Source organism: Mytilus californianus, unplaced genomic scaffold (assembly GCF_021869535.1).
Source record: "Mytilus californianus isolate M0D057914Y unplaced genomic scaffold, xbMytCali1.0.p SCAF_5, whole genome shotgun sequence".
In the NCBI taxonomy this organism is placed as follows: domain Eukaryota; kingdom Metazoa; phylum Mollusca; class Bivalvia; order Mytilida; family Mytilidae; genus Mytilus; species Mytilus californianus.
In genome coordinates this window covers 117,885,561-117,902,856 of record NW_026262701.1, presented here as the reverse complement: position 1 = coordinate 117,902,856, position 17,296 = coordinate 117,885,561, and the positions used below count along the sequence as shown (strand labels likewise).

Genomic DNA, 17,296 nt, shown 5'->3' with positions numbered 1-17,296 from the left:
GTCCAGCGGAAGAACTTCCGAATATTGCGGATATCATCACGACTCGATCATTGTGAATTCGACTTTTCGGATTTGATTAGAAATTAATTTGCATAATGGATGATGCCATCTTGGTGCCGTATACGGAGAAACTTTTAGTGATAGGGGATCAGGCGATTTTTTTATTTCTAGTATATCTCATTTCATTTTCATTTAAACATATTATTACATATAACAAAAAGGATCAAACACAAGTTATCACAACTTAGATAGTCCTCTCCTAAATATAATAAGTTATAATATATAAATATAAAGACATGCAACAACAACATTAGATAATTATAGATTTGTACAATAGTTAAAAAAAGAGAAGAAAGTTCACGATTTCCCAAAAAGATAAACAACAGTCCTACTTAAAAAAGCTTATTCATCGACATACTTAACTATATCAGTAAAAAAAAAAAGAAAAAGAAAAAGAAAAATACCTTTCTAAAGGTCAAAACGTTCACTTTTCCGAATAAAATGCAAGACTTCTTTAATTAAAGATGTATTTTGACTGAGCGTTAAATTTTCGTTTCCATTTAGTAAAGTACCAAGATCTAAAGACGGACAAAAAGTAGTTTGTCTAAAAGGTGAATTCTGATTTGTGCATAATGCGGACTTTCAAAGAAAAAATGAAATTCTGTCTTCAGTCAGACTGCCGCACCGACAGCTTTGATAATCAATTATATTGAATCTAAAAAGGTCAGCATTTAGAGTTGAACATGCATGTCTAAGCCTTGTTAATATAATGTTTGCCTTACGTTCTCCAACATAATAGTATTTTGGGGCTTTAGATTGATATGATATCTTTCGTAGATAATACTTAAATTTGGAGATTGAATCTACATTTCTAATTGCGCTATCGATTTTATTCCATTCTCTTATAGTATTGGGAAAATATGAATTTTTTGTTAGTTCTAATCTACAAAAAGGTACTATGAGGTCAGGATTGTTTCGAAGATTATATCCAGAAATAGTTGATACAGGAGGTGGTATAAGTGTTCGTAAATAATTAGGTGCTTGTCCATTATAAATATTATAGAATAACTGAAGTTTTCTTCGGTTTCTTCTATTAGACAAAGGTTCCCAACCCGTTTCAGAATATAAAATTTCACCGTTGCAATAATAAGGTAGGCCTGTGACAATTCTTGCAGCTTCACGCTGAAGTTTTTCCAACAGTTCAGTATTAGTAACACCACAATTATCCCATACTTCGCAACCATACTCGAATAATGGTCTTTTTTAATTAAATAGAGTTTTTCTAAATTTGAACGATTGAGCTTATATTTTAATTTTCTTAGCACGCCTAGATGATTTGATATGTTTTTAGAACATGATCGTTCCATTTACAATCTTCACTTAAAGTTATGCCCAAGTGTTTGTGATTAGACACTATCGGAATTTCTTGATTGTTTAATCGAAATGAAAGGTCATCTGGTCGTTGTCTGTTTGTGAAATATAAAATTTCTGTTGTTTTTTTTTGGATAAAAAGACATTAACCATGTTTTTGACAAGTTATTTTGTTGAGTTAAATCATTTGAAATATGTTCTTGTATTAAGGCTGGATTTCTACTAGAATAACCAAAGGAGGTATCATCCGCAAATAATCTACAGAGCGACGTTAAATTTACGCTAATATCATTTGTGTATATCAAAAATAAAAGGGACCCTAAAACTGAACCCTGCATGGGGAACCCCTGCAGACACTTTACCCACAGAAGAAGCACTGTTTTTATTGGCAACCTTCTGCTCTTGATTTTCTAAATAGCTGGAGAACCATTTTAATAAATTACAAGATATTCCATAGGCTTTTAATTTGAGAAGCAGGCCCTTATGCCATACTTTATCAAATGCTTTTGAAAAAATCGGCAAAAACAAAGCAAGTATCTTCCTTATTTTCAAGTGATTTAAAATTGAATTATAAATTTCCAAGAGTTGATGTGTAGTAGAATGTTTGGCCAAAAATCCAGACTAGCTGGTAAAGGTAAAATAGGCCATGTTCAACCATAAAATTATAAACCCGTTTATAAATAACCCTTTCCATGACTTTACCTACACAACTGATAAGTGAAATCGGACGATAGTTAGAGGGAATTGAAGGATCTCCATTTTTAAAGACTGGAATAAAATTAGCCAGTTTCCATTGAGTAGGATAAGTGCTTGTATGTAATGAAAAATTAAAAATAATACATAAAGGCACTGCTATTTCTTCTTTACAGCTGATCAGTAGCTTGTGACTAATCAGATCTGGTCCAGTCGCTTTCTTCGGATTTAAGATTTTCAGTATAACTACTTTTTGGCCCTGTTCAGGACCATATGCTCATTTGGTCCGACCATACGTGTATAGTCCAGGTAATTGGCACGATGAACGTTAAAAAGGTCTCACATAAATCAAGAGTTTCTAAAAATGAATTTTGACTTATTCAATCATATGGTAGTCATTTTTACATGATTAATTTAATAGAGTGAATATTACTTACAAGTAAGAATTATAGTAAACTAGTTTTAACATGGTCATTATCGATTTGTCTATACGAAACATAATATATCGACTTTGGAAAATTACTTCAAGAAATATCAAAATGAACTGTTAAACAATAAGTTAATTGCTTAACTCACAGGCACTTTGGTCATTGAACCCCCTTTCTTTTCTTTTTAAAATTTCTTTTGGTGCTTAAATTTGTTTTTATTAAATTGTAAATTCTTAAAATATTCTTATTGTTTTTGAGTAAATTTGTTATTGTGTTCTGTCTCCTATTCATACAATCATACAATGACAGTAAGATCGTATGAATAGGAGCAAGAACACATCAATTTAATGAAAATAAGTAGAAATAAGAAGAAATTTTGTTTCTGAAATAATAATTTAAACACTAAGAAAATAGAATAAAAAATCAATGCCCCAAACGCATGTCACGGTTTCACTTACGGACGAATATCGGCAGTATAAAGGCGATTTGAATTGACTCTTAGCGAATGCAAGACGACAGATACACCAAGATTTAGACAATATGTAAAAGATAACCGAATTCAGATAGTAACTTGTGCGGTTTTTTGTTCAGAGAATGAGCTGTGGGTTCCTGCAAAGAAAGATAGAATTATTCGAAAAATACCTATATGGTCTAAATACCCGTATATTCCGGCCCGTTAATAACATTAACAAGTATAATACTCATATGTTCCGACCATACGCGTATGGTCCAAATACTCGTATGGTCCGGAACAGCCCTATTGATGAATGATTTTGAAATAATTCCAATATATTTCTTTTCATTCAAATATATATCTTTAGATTATCAAATATACTTTATCTGAATATGTGAGAGACAAAATAATTGTTTACGTACGTCTACTTGTAAGTTTCAAATTAATACATTTTTGTTTGTATTCATAAGAAATTCACCTCATGGAAATGTATATCTTTCCTTCAAATATGGCCTATATCATAATTTTCAACTTTATCATTTCAATCATAATATCATCGCCATTAAAATTGCTCTTTTGTAAAATATGATGTATTGGTGTGTCATGAATAGCCGAGCTTAAGAGTTTTCATTTGAACAGTGTTGCATGAAATATTCATCGCTTTTATAGACATTGATCAAAATAATAAGGTCTGCAGCAAATTTGTGTAGGTTGGGTTTTAATTATTATTTTGTCCTTTTCTTTTTTTTTTTTACATTACCAATTCAAAAAAAAGTACACGAGTAAATGAGTACAAAAGAAAAAAATCACATGAGATACCTGGGAAAGATTAAACCAACTGACTGCATTTCTCACCAACAACTGTCATACTTGCATTGGGTGATGCTCATTGTTGAAGTTCGTACAGCGACCAGTAGTTGTTAACATCCTTATCCTTTAAATGTGTCTATGAAGGATAAGTAGTCTCAAAAGGCAATCATGCCACATTCTATCTTTGAATTATTCTGTTAAATTAAATAACTACATAAATAAAATTCGTTTATTACAAATTTAAGAACAGAAACAAAATTAAGTAAAATGCCTAATTAAAGAATGAACAAAATACATATGAATTAAAACAACCTAGATAACAAGGAGAAAGTCGTAAGTACTATTAGAAGTTTTCTATAATGATAACTTGGGGAGCACGTGTTATTTGAAATTTCAAGATATTCCTTTACTCAGTGAAATAGTCATTGGATACTTTGTTATAATTCTTCGTGTCTGTGTATTTTTTCATGGTGGTGTTTATGTGGGCGTGGTTCTTTGGCTTTTACTATAGGTGACTGTTTAGAATTCCTCTTCAGCAACTGATCTCCCATTATATCAAAGAACTGCCGAACAACATTTTGTTTCTTTAGCAATAATTCCCGTTGTCTTGGTCCTTTTGCTGAAGTATAAGAGTAATACGCTACAAATTGCCATATAGGACAGACATGATAGACACATATTTTATATATACCGGTATGTTAAGTTTTTATGTTAATAAGAACCAGACATTAACTATTTATAACCCAAATCTATATCTCGATGAAACAATACATATAAAGCCAATGTCATAGAAAAACACATTGTTTTAAACTTCACAATGACAATGTAATACTTAATGACAATGTAATACTTAATGACAATGTTGGTATCGGTTCTATGAAATTGTCATGATTGTGTGCTGTAACTTTTTCAATAGTGCATTATTTTCAATAAGTTTTAAAAGTAAGGGAGCTACTATTTGATTTTTATGGGGGGGGGGGGGGGGGGGGGGGGGGGGGGGGGGGGGGCTAGGATGAAATTTGAAAAAAATAGGCAGGACAGGATTTTTGAGTATAAAAAAAAGGCAGGATGAGATTATTTGCAAAAAAAAAAAGGCAGGATGACAATTTATGTAAAAAAAAAAGTCAGGATAAACTAAAATAAAAAGGGCAGGACCGAATAGAGTGAAAAATAAAAAGGCAGGACCGAATAGAGGGGAAAATAAATAGGCAGGACAACATTTTTCATCCTAGCCCCTCCATAAAAATCAAATGGTAGCTCCCTAACAACACCAGTTTTAAAAACTGCACATGGTGCGCACGCATAGACTTTCTGTGTCTAAGTAATGCTGGAGGCCAAAATATTTAGCCACCGTAAAGGACATAAAAGAGGGACGAAAGATACCAGAGGGACAGTCAAATTCATAGAACGAAAACAAACTGACAACGCCATGGCCAAAAATAAAAAGACAAACAGACAAATAATAGTACAGATGACACAACATAGAAAACCAAAGACTAAGCAACACGAACCCCACCAAAAACTGGGGGTGATCTCAGGTGCTCCGGAAGGGTAAGCAGATGCTGCTCCACATGTGGTACCCGTCGTGTTGCTTATGTTATTACAAATCCGGTAAAAAGTCTAATTCGGTAAGTCACATTCGTGAAAAGGGAGGGTATTGTAGTTACGACATAAGGAACATATCCGATGTCATCTGTGAAACGGTTATTCCATAACGGTCAACCAACTCGTGATGGCGTCCGTAAAATTTACGAAGGGATGATTTCAACTTCACCATTTGGAACTCTTGGTTTAATAGCTTCCTTGTGAGCAACAATCCTCTATCAAGGAAATCATGATAGGAAACACAAGCCCGGGAATATCGTATCAATTGGGAGATATATACTCCGTATGCAGGCGCTGCTGGAATGTTGCTACATAGAAATGGAAAGTTCACAATTGGGAAGCTGAAATCATCTCTTTTGTCGTAAAATTTTGTTTTCAACCGACCCTCATTGCCAATTTCTAGATGTAAGTCAAGATAGGAGGCAGACTTAACTGTATCTGTAGTATCCTTTATCTCTAGTTCGATGGGATAGATTCGTTCAACATAGTCACCAAATTTTGTATTATTTAGTGAGAGAACATCATCTATATAGCGGAACGTAGACTTAAGGATATTGCTAACTTCTTATCTTTCTTCCTAAGAAGTTCCTGTATGAAGTATGACCAAACTGATACAAGGAAAGTGAGCTATTCACAAGAGAGACACATTTCATAATTTGTATCAGCAAGTTCCAATATTAAAACAGTATGTCAGTACCGAAAAACAACACACAAGTACCGATTGTCATGCCAGGACCGAAATACTGAACAACTGGACTGGTGATTCCGTCGGGGATAATCAACCAGCAGAGGTATCGAACCAGTGGTAATAATAACATCAAAATGTACTTATTTTAATGTAAAAGGCTATATTAAAAGGTATAATTGTAGAATCATGATTAAAAATAAAATTGATTTAAACTATATCTTTATAACGCATTCCATTATAATTGTTATTTTGTTTGCTGTTGTTTTATTGAAGTTAAGAACTTGCACTTACGATCGACTAATTCTCGGATAAGATAATATCGTTCATCATCTATAACTGATGTTTCCTCGTGGTATTCAACCTCTTCCAATAAGTAAACATAGTATTCTGCTAGTCTGAAATAAAACATAAATATGACCAAATGTGTAGGTTAATGGTCAGCTAAAAACACAGACGATTCTGCAAGAAATACGTCTTAGTAAACAGGTTTTAGACATGAAAGCAAGTTATTCTACTTAAATGTGAAAAGGGAACATTATTTCGTCAAATTATTACTTTTCTGTCATTTTTAAAGACAATCCGGTACATGCATGTTTAAATGTTTCTATGAAAACCTCATGTTTCACCATTACTGTGTTATAAGCTTTCCGTAAACATCTGTGTTCACAAAGTTTAACTTATCGGAATTACATTAAGAAAAAATACCAAACAATTTCCTGCAAATAATATCAATGAAATGGTATTATAATCTTATAGATAACATTCAGATTTGAATTTGAATTTTATTTATTGATTTGAAATAATTGGTGTGACCCCAGTACTAAAGACCAATTTGATTGGGTAGGAAACTGTGTTCAATATAAAAACAAGAAGATGTGGTATGATTGCCAATGAGACAACTCTCCACAAGAGACCAAATGACACAAAAATTAACAACTATAGGCCACCGTACGGCCTTCAACAATGAGTAAAACCCATAACGCATAGTCAGCTTTAAAAGGTCCCGAAATGACAAATGTAAAACAATTCAAACGAGAAAACTAACGGCCTGATTTATGTACAAAATAATGAACGAAAAAGAAATATGATATACAGCAACAAAAACAACCACTGAATTACAGGCTCCTGACTTGGGACAGGCAAGTCCTGATAAGATTTTAACATAATGTCCGGAAATTAAAAACATTCAATTAAATAATCAATCAATCAATCAATCAAAATAATGATTATCTCCTACATTCATGCCCAAATATGTGCATCTGCTAAGATGGAAATATAGATTACACCACAACAACAAGTGTGTTACGATATTCTCCACTCGAGACAGTTATATTTTGATATTTAAAGCGCGAGGCTTGCCGAGGTTTTTAAATAATAAAAATTTAACTGTTGAGAGTGGAGAAATATCGTGATACACGAGTTATAGTGGTGGAATCTTTTTCTCTAATGATTTTTATCCTTCCTTTTCAAAGATTTGCAGAAGGATGTGTTCTTTATATGTGACGTCATCAGGCATGGTCGCCTTTTTTCATGACGTCACAATAGGAAATTCGGAGGAACCAAAAATATTTGACCTCATAATCAAATTTCGACCTATAATTTTGCCGAGAACAGATATTTCACTAGTGAGGAGAACAATTTTTTCACAATCGGTTGGTAAATGTGAAAATAGTGAAAAAATTAGAGAATAGTACTTTTGATACATACTCTTGCATGTCTTTATCGTCGTAATATTCCATAATTTCTTTAGCTTTCTGTACAATCCTTTTCTATAGAAAACAAAACAAAAACATTACCATTTTAGCCACCATACTTTTCGAATTACTACATTTTCATCTGTCTGTGTAATCTTTTGTTGTGTTATTTTTGTAACTTTTCAGGCAATGCAAAGTCATTTAAGCTACTTTTAATTGTATCTTGGGGTGATTTTTGTATTATTAATGGTTCCAAAATTTCTCTGAGGAAATATTTTGCTTCTGGTGATTAAGGCTAATCCAGAAGCAATAAATAAAGAAGGTTTGTTTGATTCAGAATACAGATATAATTTTGTGATCTCATAATGTTCAAAATGAATTCCACAGAAATGATCTTTTGATATCTACCATGACTTTAAATAACTTTTTCAGACTTTTCAAAATACAACACATAAAAAACAACATTTCCTTTGGATATTCTTACTTTTAAGAAAATCATTAAGTTAACCAAGTTAAACACATAAAGACCCCCATTAGGATTTTGTGCTTACCATTTTCTTCCCACTAGCGATTGTGTTCTTATTAGCTTTGATCAGCTCGTCCATTTCTTTCAAAAGCCCAGCCTACAATAAAATATGTGTATTTTAGAAAAAAGAAAAACTACAACTAATCTGTTATAGCAATAACTTATTCGACATTTTCTGACTGAAAGTGATTTTAATTCTCCCTGGTGTATTATTACAGAATTTTGATTGGTCTTACAGTTACAATTGTATGTAAACATTAACATACCTAGAACGTTAAATACAAAAAAAAGGCGATGTGGTATGAATACGACAACTATCTTCCAGAAATTAAAGAACGAGTATGTTATCTTTAGAAACTGGAAGATTGAGTGATTGATAGTTGTATGCTTAACGCACAGTGGAAAATATTTCATACACATTCATGACGACAACAAATTAACAATAACCACAATAGGTAGCTTTTGCCACGTGGTTGAATGAAGTGTAATTTTCGATTCCAAACTCCAAATATCTGTATCTTATAGCATCAGTCTTATAGACGCAGAAATGAAATTTTCTATTCAATTATGACATCGTTTCAACTTTAAATAAACGGATAAAAAATTCATATATTTTTTAGCAGCAGAAGATTTCAAACAACATTCAGCATCGAAATTGTCTTTTGTACACAATAGTTATTTATATAAGACCTTGGAAGTATGACTACATTTACAGTAGGTATGGAAGTCTGTCAAACAGTTTTGTTATTCTAATTCCACAGAGTATTGTTAGTTCGACAGGTTTCCCAATTGCATGCATTGTGAATAGTTGGTATATCTCAGAAACTGTTCAATCAAATTTGACTTACCCCTTCTGGTAAAGCCCCATTTTGCTGTCTTGTTATCCCAGTTTTATCAGTAATAAATGCCATTATTTCTATTTTATCGAATCTTCCCCCGTACATGCTCTTTCGGGGAATTTCATCATCGCTGTACCAGTATAAAGCTGGGAACGCCCTCGCTTTGAACCTGATCAAAATATTTACAATATACATACATAAACTCAATATACAACAAACTGTACTTAGACAAATAATTATACATATGTCAGTTTATGAATTTTGAAAGGGGGTTGGGTGACATGGGGAGGCTCATTTCTCAAATACCATATTTTTTGGAATTTCTTCTCGCTCCCCACAATTTTCCTCCTTTTTTCCCCAGACCCCACTTTTTTATGTATCAACCATCCCAAAACGGTGTCATCCCCTCAATCCTCAAATGATGTGAATGAATAAAAAAGGGACTGTTTTAAATCTTTCATAAACAAAAAATACTTACAGTCTCTAAAAGGGCAAAGTATTTAGAAATAACTAATGACAACCACTGACGAGGATCCTGACTTGGTACACCAATACGACGTGGTAAAACGGATTTTTGAAAACACAAACTTTTTAATCTCAACTAATTGAATATCAAAATGTCAAAAGAAAAATGTTCACTAAAAATAAATACGAAAAAAAGAATACCTTTATTGTTTGATATCGATAAAAAATGTTTTAAAAATTAGAAATTTTTGACTCCGCTTCATTTGTTGGTTTTACCACGTGTTAATTATTCGGAAATAAAGAACTTCAAATGTATTGAATAAAGCATTTAGAGACACACAAGCAAAATATCAAATGTATGTTTAAAAAGATGAATAATTATGTCCCGGACAATATATCCTTTAATAAGTTGATCTTGAGGGTTTAAGCTCACAAATAGGTTTAACCCAGTTACAGTATGTTTGTGCCTGTCCCAAGCAAGGATCCTGTAGTCCCGTGGTTGTCGTTGGTTGTTGTCCGTCATAATTGTTTTTCGTTTATTGTTGTATTATAAATCAGACCGTTGTTTTTGTATTTTGAATTATTTCTTCTTTGACATTTTTCATCCCGTGATCATATGCAACTATTCCAGTCATAATTACGTTCGATAACTCTGCATGTTACTGGTTTAATTAGGATTATGTAAAATTTACTAGTTACCCGATGAATGGTTTAAAGAAAATTGAAAAATATAGTTATTTCACCTCGGTTAATATCCATTCGAGGTCTACTTTTATAAATATAAAATAATATCGTAATGAATTTCATTGAGAATCTGACAACACTAATCAACATAGGTATTGTCAAAACATACATCTACATAGGTATTGTCAAAACTTACATCGTGATTAGGTGCCATGTTTGTTTTCTTTGATTACGTTGATGTTATGACTTAATATCTCCTTAGTCTAGCTATGTCCTTGGCTATCATTATAGTGACAATAACGTGTCATATTTAATTGCAATATAAACAGTGAAATTAAATTGAATTATTTGCATGGACAAAATAAGTGTCGAACATCGTCTACGTTTGAAAATTATTTGGTCGCCATTTTTTAAATTTTTTATAAAAAAACAACAGCATGTATCAGCTTTATCAAAAGGAACCAATGTTTGATTCTATGCTGCTTTAAGGTAAGACAATGACTGAAAACGCGAGCATCCAACAGTTATTTGATTTTCATTGTAACAATCTTACAAAATATATTTTTACCAAGTCGGCCCACGCTGTCAATGTGGTCGCCATCTTGAAAAATAATACCCGATTTTCTGAAAATAGCTAATTTTCAAATCAATTTGGAAGGGACGTAATAAAAAATTAAACTATTGCATGTACGATATTTCAAATATTTATGAATATAGTAATAAGCACATATTTCCACAATTTTTCCATCTGTTTTGTTTAAATCGCAATTTTAGGTTTAACACGACAGAAAATCCAATATTTATCGGAGTTGGATGATTTAACAGTGTGAATTATCGAGGCAACAAGACAAATTTTCAAAAGCAATTGGAAGGGAGAAGACCAAAATTTAAACTTTTCCAAAAGGCATAAATATATTTCTAAATATATGAGGAATTACTATATATTTCCACACTTTTTTTTATCATGAACTTAAAGTAATTTATTTTATCGATTCCTGAAAGCCCCTGTGCATTTCTATACATTTTACTTGGGCATGATACGGGTGATGTGTGACGTCGCCAATGTCACGTGATGACTGCTATAGTTGGATATGCCTTCCATAACTTCCTATACGGTATTGGGTTTGTTCATTGTTGAAGGCCGTACAGTGACCTGAAAATGTTCACATCTTTGTCCTGTTTTCTTTGATACGGATAGTTGTCTTATTGGCAACCATACCAAATCTCACTATTTTCATATATAGAGAAGGTTTTCACTCTGTGGTTAATGTATATTTATCAACTATCTGCGGTTGTACGTCTCTATCTTACTAATGATAATTAATGCAAATACCACACTTTCATCCAGGAAATATATACATGTATCTAAGAAATATACATTTGTTTACCTATCCTTTAGTTCGCCTTCTCTGTGGACATCCAATCGAGCAAACATTATCTGGAATAGCATTTTTAATTTTTATCAAACTTTATTTAAATCAAAATAAACAAATAAATATATGAATAAATAAATAAATTGAAAAAAAACCGAAAATACATTTTCATATTCCCATTTGGTGATATCTGAAGGTTCAAAATAAAATTAAAGATAAAGATTACTTGTATACGTTTTTGATATTCTTAACTAAATTTATTTAACAACATAATTAACCAATGCAATTGAGGTTTGTTTTAATAATCACATAATCCAAACGAACTAAGAATATTGTTTGAATAATAATATCTACTGTATTTACGTCTTACCTTCTCGTCATTTTTAAACAACTCAGCTAAGTCATCAAACCATTCTACTTTGTCTTTATTCTCTACAACATACATACTTCTTTATACTTATTGATCATCAGGTTTGTACTTACACGAGCAACACGACGGGTGAAACATGTGGAGCATGATCTGCCTACCCTTCCAGAGCACCTGAGATCACCCTCGGTTTTTGTTGGGTTCGTGTTGTTCAGTCTTTAGTTTTCTATTTGTTGTGTTTTGTATACTTTTGTTTGTCTTTTGATTGTTTTTCTTTTTTTTTAACCATGGTGTTGTCAGTTTGTTTTCGACTTGTGAGTTTGAATGTCCCTTTGGAATCTTTCACCTCTTTTTTTACTCTCCTCTCAAAGTTTTCATATTTTATTAAAGTTCTAGACCGATTGTTTTCTGTTAATTAATAATCGAAGATGGTGGAAGATATTCGATTTACCTTGTGGTGACGTTTTATAATTCGTGCCAGGTTTTAGTTTGCGTTGCTCAATCACTAGTATTTGCTGTTCTGTTTAAACAATCATTGTATATCTTTGTATTTTTTTTTCTGTTTTAAAATACAACATTTTTATATAAGCCCTGACGCTTTGTTACTTTTATTTTCATTTCAGTTGTAAGTATGGTACACGGAGAGAAAATTATGAGCATTTGTTTTAATCGTAAACACTGTTGGTATCATCTTGATCGGAAAACTGTTATTTTAGTACTTTATTTAAAAGGAAATATAAATAACTATATCATACCATTTGTATACAACAGCAATAATTTGCATTGGCGAGGTGTATCAAGTGTATCATCGAAATTGGCTTTATTTATTTCCACAGTGTAATGTTTGTCCATATAAATAAAGTCTCTCTTTGTGACATCACTGATTAGTTGTATAATACTATCAACTGTTATATCTATTTTTGCCCTGGAAAATAAAATATAGGCCACAAATGATTACACATGTTGGTGATTCGTTTGTTTTTACGTTGAGTCGTCTTTCAAGCCTAGTCTGTTTGTGGAATTTCATTATTTCATCGTGTGTTATTCGGCGATTACCACTTAAAAGACTAATCTTTCAAATGAGGCTTGGTGAAAAGTTTTATTATGTTACCTTGTAACTGAATCGACCTACCGAATACGTTAGTGCTAAGTATTGACCTTCTTACACTTTTTTTCTTGTTTGTCGTTCTACTCGTAGTTAATTTAATCTGTTTTACATCTAACTTTGACTGATTAATAATTATCTTTGTCTGTTTTACTTTGTTCTATAGACCATATTTTGACAACATATGTACGTTCATAACATTTGTATGTGTAGCTTTTTGCAATTTGCTAAAAAGACTAAGGATGTTATATATACATGTAGGTGGCTGCAAGACATTTTAACAATGAGCTAATGAATATTCACACTTTTCCCTCTGAATTGTTTTTTTTTAATTTTAATTGATTAGCTAGATATTAGATATATAGCCATGTTTTGAATAATTGCGTTTTGATATCAAAATTAGTATTACATTACTCCTTGTATCATTGACCTCTGCAGCAAAGAATCCAAAGAACTGGCCAAGTCTACAGATAAATTGTTATATTTGCAGTTAGAGTTATCATTCTTTTATCATAAACACGGTTACCTGCCGTACTAACCTATTAACTTGATATGAATTAGCTTTGAAGTAGATTAGCGATGGAAATGTATCAATTTCTAATGTTGCTGCAAGTCCAGTATGCTGAATTCTCCCAAACCTTATTTCCTCTCTGTCAAATGGTTGAGAAGCAGCCACAAACTTTGAATAAGCAAGATTGCATTCATGACAACCTGAAAAATGCAACCAATCTGCTTATGATACTTCTTTTTTCCTTCATAAACATGAAATCAATTAAATATCGATAAGTCTAAAATCATATATTTCTGAATTTTTGTTTTTAGGCACCCTGTGGTTTGTATGTATTTTACCGTCTTAACTTTGATAAGTTAGTTTAAAAAAAACCTAAATAATTTGACTTATCCGGAATAAATTCCCCGCAAAACCCATAAAATAAAGACGTTTCTGTTTGAACCATAATCATAGAACGAGATTAAATTGAACTTACCATTTGTTACATATATTATCAAGAATTTCCCATCATTCTGAAGCTGTGAAAAAATAGATATTCAAATAATTATAATAATAGCAATTTATACTTTTAACTTGAGAACTAGTTTTTTTAAGTTGTGTACATTTTACTGTTCATTAGTATCACCTCTTTCAGTATTGAAAATATTTAAATACCTGACAAAATAAGTTAAAGTAAGTAGTAGGTAAATATTTTATTATAGTGTCACAATCAAATATACATTATCATACACAATATAAAAATATTCAAAACCATATAAGATCCCTCCTTTAAGACACATGAGACACTTTCATCCTTTTTAAAATAAAAACATATATGCTATAATGAAAAATTCAAAATCAATATCTAGATAATAAAAGTAGATTTCATACGATACTTAACATGTCAAATACTCGTTAAAATTCATTTATACATTTAAAAAGATACAAAATTTACAAATTTATCTTCCTACGTTTAAACATAAGATGCAATGTCTTTACTAATAAAACTTGAGTATAATCACAGTTCATAATAGAGTCAAACTTGTCATCAGAATTAAAACCATTAAAAGAGTTGCTCAAAACATCAATACAGTTAACAAGTTCTTCCCTTATATCTGAGTAAAATTTACAGTCTATTAAAAAATGTGTTTCGGTCTCTTGTAGCATCAGTTATGTCAAGTTGCCATTTTTTTGTCGTATATCTTAAAAAAAATTGATGCAATAAACACACCATAAACCTTTTCAAAGAAGAATATCAAGTTTTTTGGTAAGGTTTTTACGTATCTTAAGTGAGATATGGAGTATACGTAAATGGGATGGCAATCCAAACAACACATTTATCACAAGACATCTTGGGTCAACATGCAGACTTCAACAATAGAAAAGTGTCTATATATGTTTATAATAAGTAAAACTCTAAATCGACCCAGGTCTAGAAATGATGTGAATTTATTCAACAGAGACTATATGAACGATCAACAATTAATACCCTTTTTTTTTTACTAAATTACAAACGAAATTAAGATACAAACAAAGACAAGCACTGACGAGGTTCCTGACTTTTGATAGATCAATAGGTGTTTGTTTACGTTCAGTGGCAAACAGTTCATGCATTGTCGGTCCGAGAACCAAAGAGGCACTAACGAGGTTTCAGACTATGGCTAACTGATTGCTTGTTGTTTGCTTTACGTCCAGTGTCAAAATGTTTGCGCATATTCAGGAAGAGATCAAATTCAACAACAAATCCATGTATAAGTTCTATTCAAAGTAGGTCGCCCGGGATGAATGATTTGGATTTCGATAGCAGCTAGAAAATGATATGTTGAATAGGGATAGAAATTAAGCCTTGCAACATGCCACCTATGGACCTCTCAAATAGGTGTTACAAGAGTTTTTTAACACGCAGAGAGTGTGACCCTCTTCCTATATACAGAAGGCATTGGATTAACGTCTTCACTCCGACTGAACGTAGCTACGTATTTATACAGTCAACATTGCTAAACGTGGGGCTCTCTTTAGCATGTTCTTAAAACCCGAATGGGAGAAGTCCAATAATAACCATATTTCTATACCCCAGTCAATTCTTTGGATTTCTGACTTCGGACATGCAAGTCAACAAGTATATAAAAATAAGGAGATGTTTTATGATTGCCAATACGACAACTATTCACCAGAGTTCAAATGACGAAGATAAAAGCAATTATAGAATACCGTACTACCTTCAACAATGAGAAAATCTCATACCGCATAGCATGTGCATGAGTTTTTTACACGTAGAAAAAAGGAAAGAAGATACCAATTTGGCAATAAAAAATCCTTAGTCGAAGAAAACCGATAACACCATAACAATGAAATTGAACTTGCGAATAACAAACCACAAAAAATTACGGAAAACTAAACGGCAACACAAACCCCAGTAAAAGAGTGAACTCCGGTGTTCCGGAAGAGCGACCAATTCGTGCTCCACATGTAACACCCGTCATGTTACATAATTCATGACGGTCAACCAACTCAAGATTTAGTTCGCAAAATTTTTGTAGAAATGAGTTGAACCTTACCATTATAAACTCGATTTAAAAGATTGCTTGCTACCATCTACCCTCTTTCGATTAAGGAAACCGAAGTGCTCTTTTGGGATTAACCGCCACAAGGGAACTTCATTTATAGATACATTTGTAGTTTTCCTATCAACAACAATCTATAAATAAATCATGGTCAATTTGGAAATCTACAGGTCGGATGATACCTTTATATATACTTGACAAACCGTTCTCATCCTAAAATGGTATAAATCCAACGGAGAAGTTAATTTTTACATACAAAATAATAAAACCGCTTACCTTTCGGAGAAGGTTTGACCCAGATATCTCAATTATTTTCAGCTCTGCTAACTGTAAAAAGTACACTAAAATAATTTTGAAATAAATATGAAAATTCATTTTGATTAACTGAAATGACCAAAAATATTATAAAAAGAAAGCTATCCACGTGGTTATTGATTATGATAACATTGTGGACATCTGCTGCAGCCTTTGTGTATACCAACTCCACGTGTAGCCCTACGAAGTTTTACACACGTAATCAATACAAATAGATATGATTTATAGATTTTGATTTTCTGCTATAAATGAGATGTTATATTGAATATTTTAATCATTTAATTTGATTCTTCTATAATGTATTAAAAGGATTAAAGAAATAACTGGTGTTCCTTCTTGAAAGTTTTAACTAATATAATATCTTTGTTATGTATTAATAGAATTTAAGAAATGATTCATGTACCTTAACATTTTTATAAAATTATCTTCATTATATTTAAAATAAGTAAAGGTAATATTATTATGTGAACCAAGACCTGGAATAATAATGTTGTGTACATTAGAATAAGCAGTCGCGGTATGATTATCAAAAAGAAGGAAACTGTAGATACAAGTGGGCCACTTAAAAAAAGACGGAAAAAAACCACAGATAATAAAATGAACAAAATAAAATAGACAAAAGTACAGCAGTTCACAAAACTCTTCATGATAAACTAAAAATGAGTAATACGATTTCATCCAAAACCGGGAGTAAATTCGGTGCTCCAAAAGGGTCAGCTTGCATTTCGACTTCTCAAATGAAAGACGAAAAGTTCGTAACAGCTTTTGAAAATATCCAAATCTTTCCAAAATCAAAAAATCCATGCATTTTAATGTTGCATATAC

At 31.9% G+C, this 17,296-nt stretch overlaps 1 protein-coding gene across 1 annotated transcript; it reads right to left on the bottom strand.

The window, feature by feature from the left end:
- Positions 1–3,971: 3,971 nt before the first annotated feature.
- LOC127700830 (uncharacterized) lies at positions 3,972–16,601 on the bottom strand. The gene is made up of 11 exons (XM_052204516.1): positions 16,433–16,601; positions 14,089–14,131; positions 13,642–13,813; positions 12,753–12,922; positions 12,001–12,062; positions 11,646–11,695; positions 9,118–9,277; positions 8,295–8,366; positions 7,757–7,818; positions 6,341–6,444; positions 3,972–4,375 (listed from the first exon to the last, which is right to left on the bottom strand). The coding sequence occupies exons 1-11, from the start codon at positions 16,529–16,531 to the stop codon at positions 4,194–4,196; spliced, it is 1,176 nt and encodes a 391-aa protein (XP_052060476.1). The 5' UTR covers positions 16,532–16,601; the 3' UTR covers positions 3,972–4,193.
- Between the last annotated feature and the right edge of the window lie 695 nt (positions 16,602–17,296).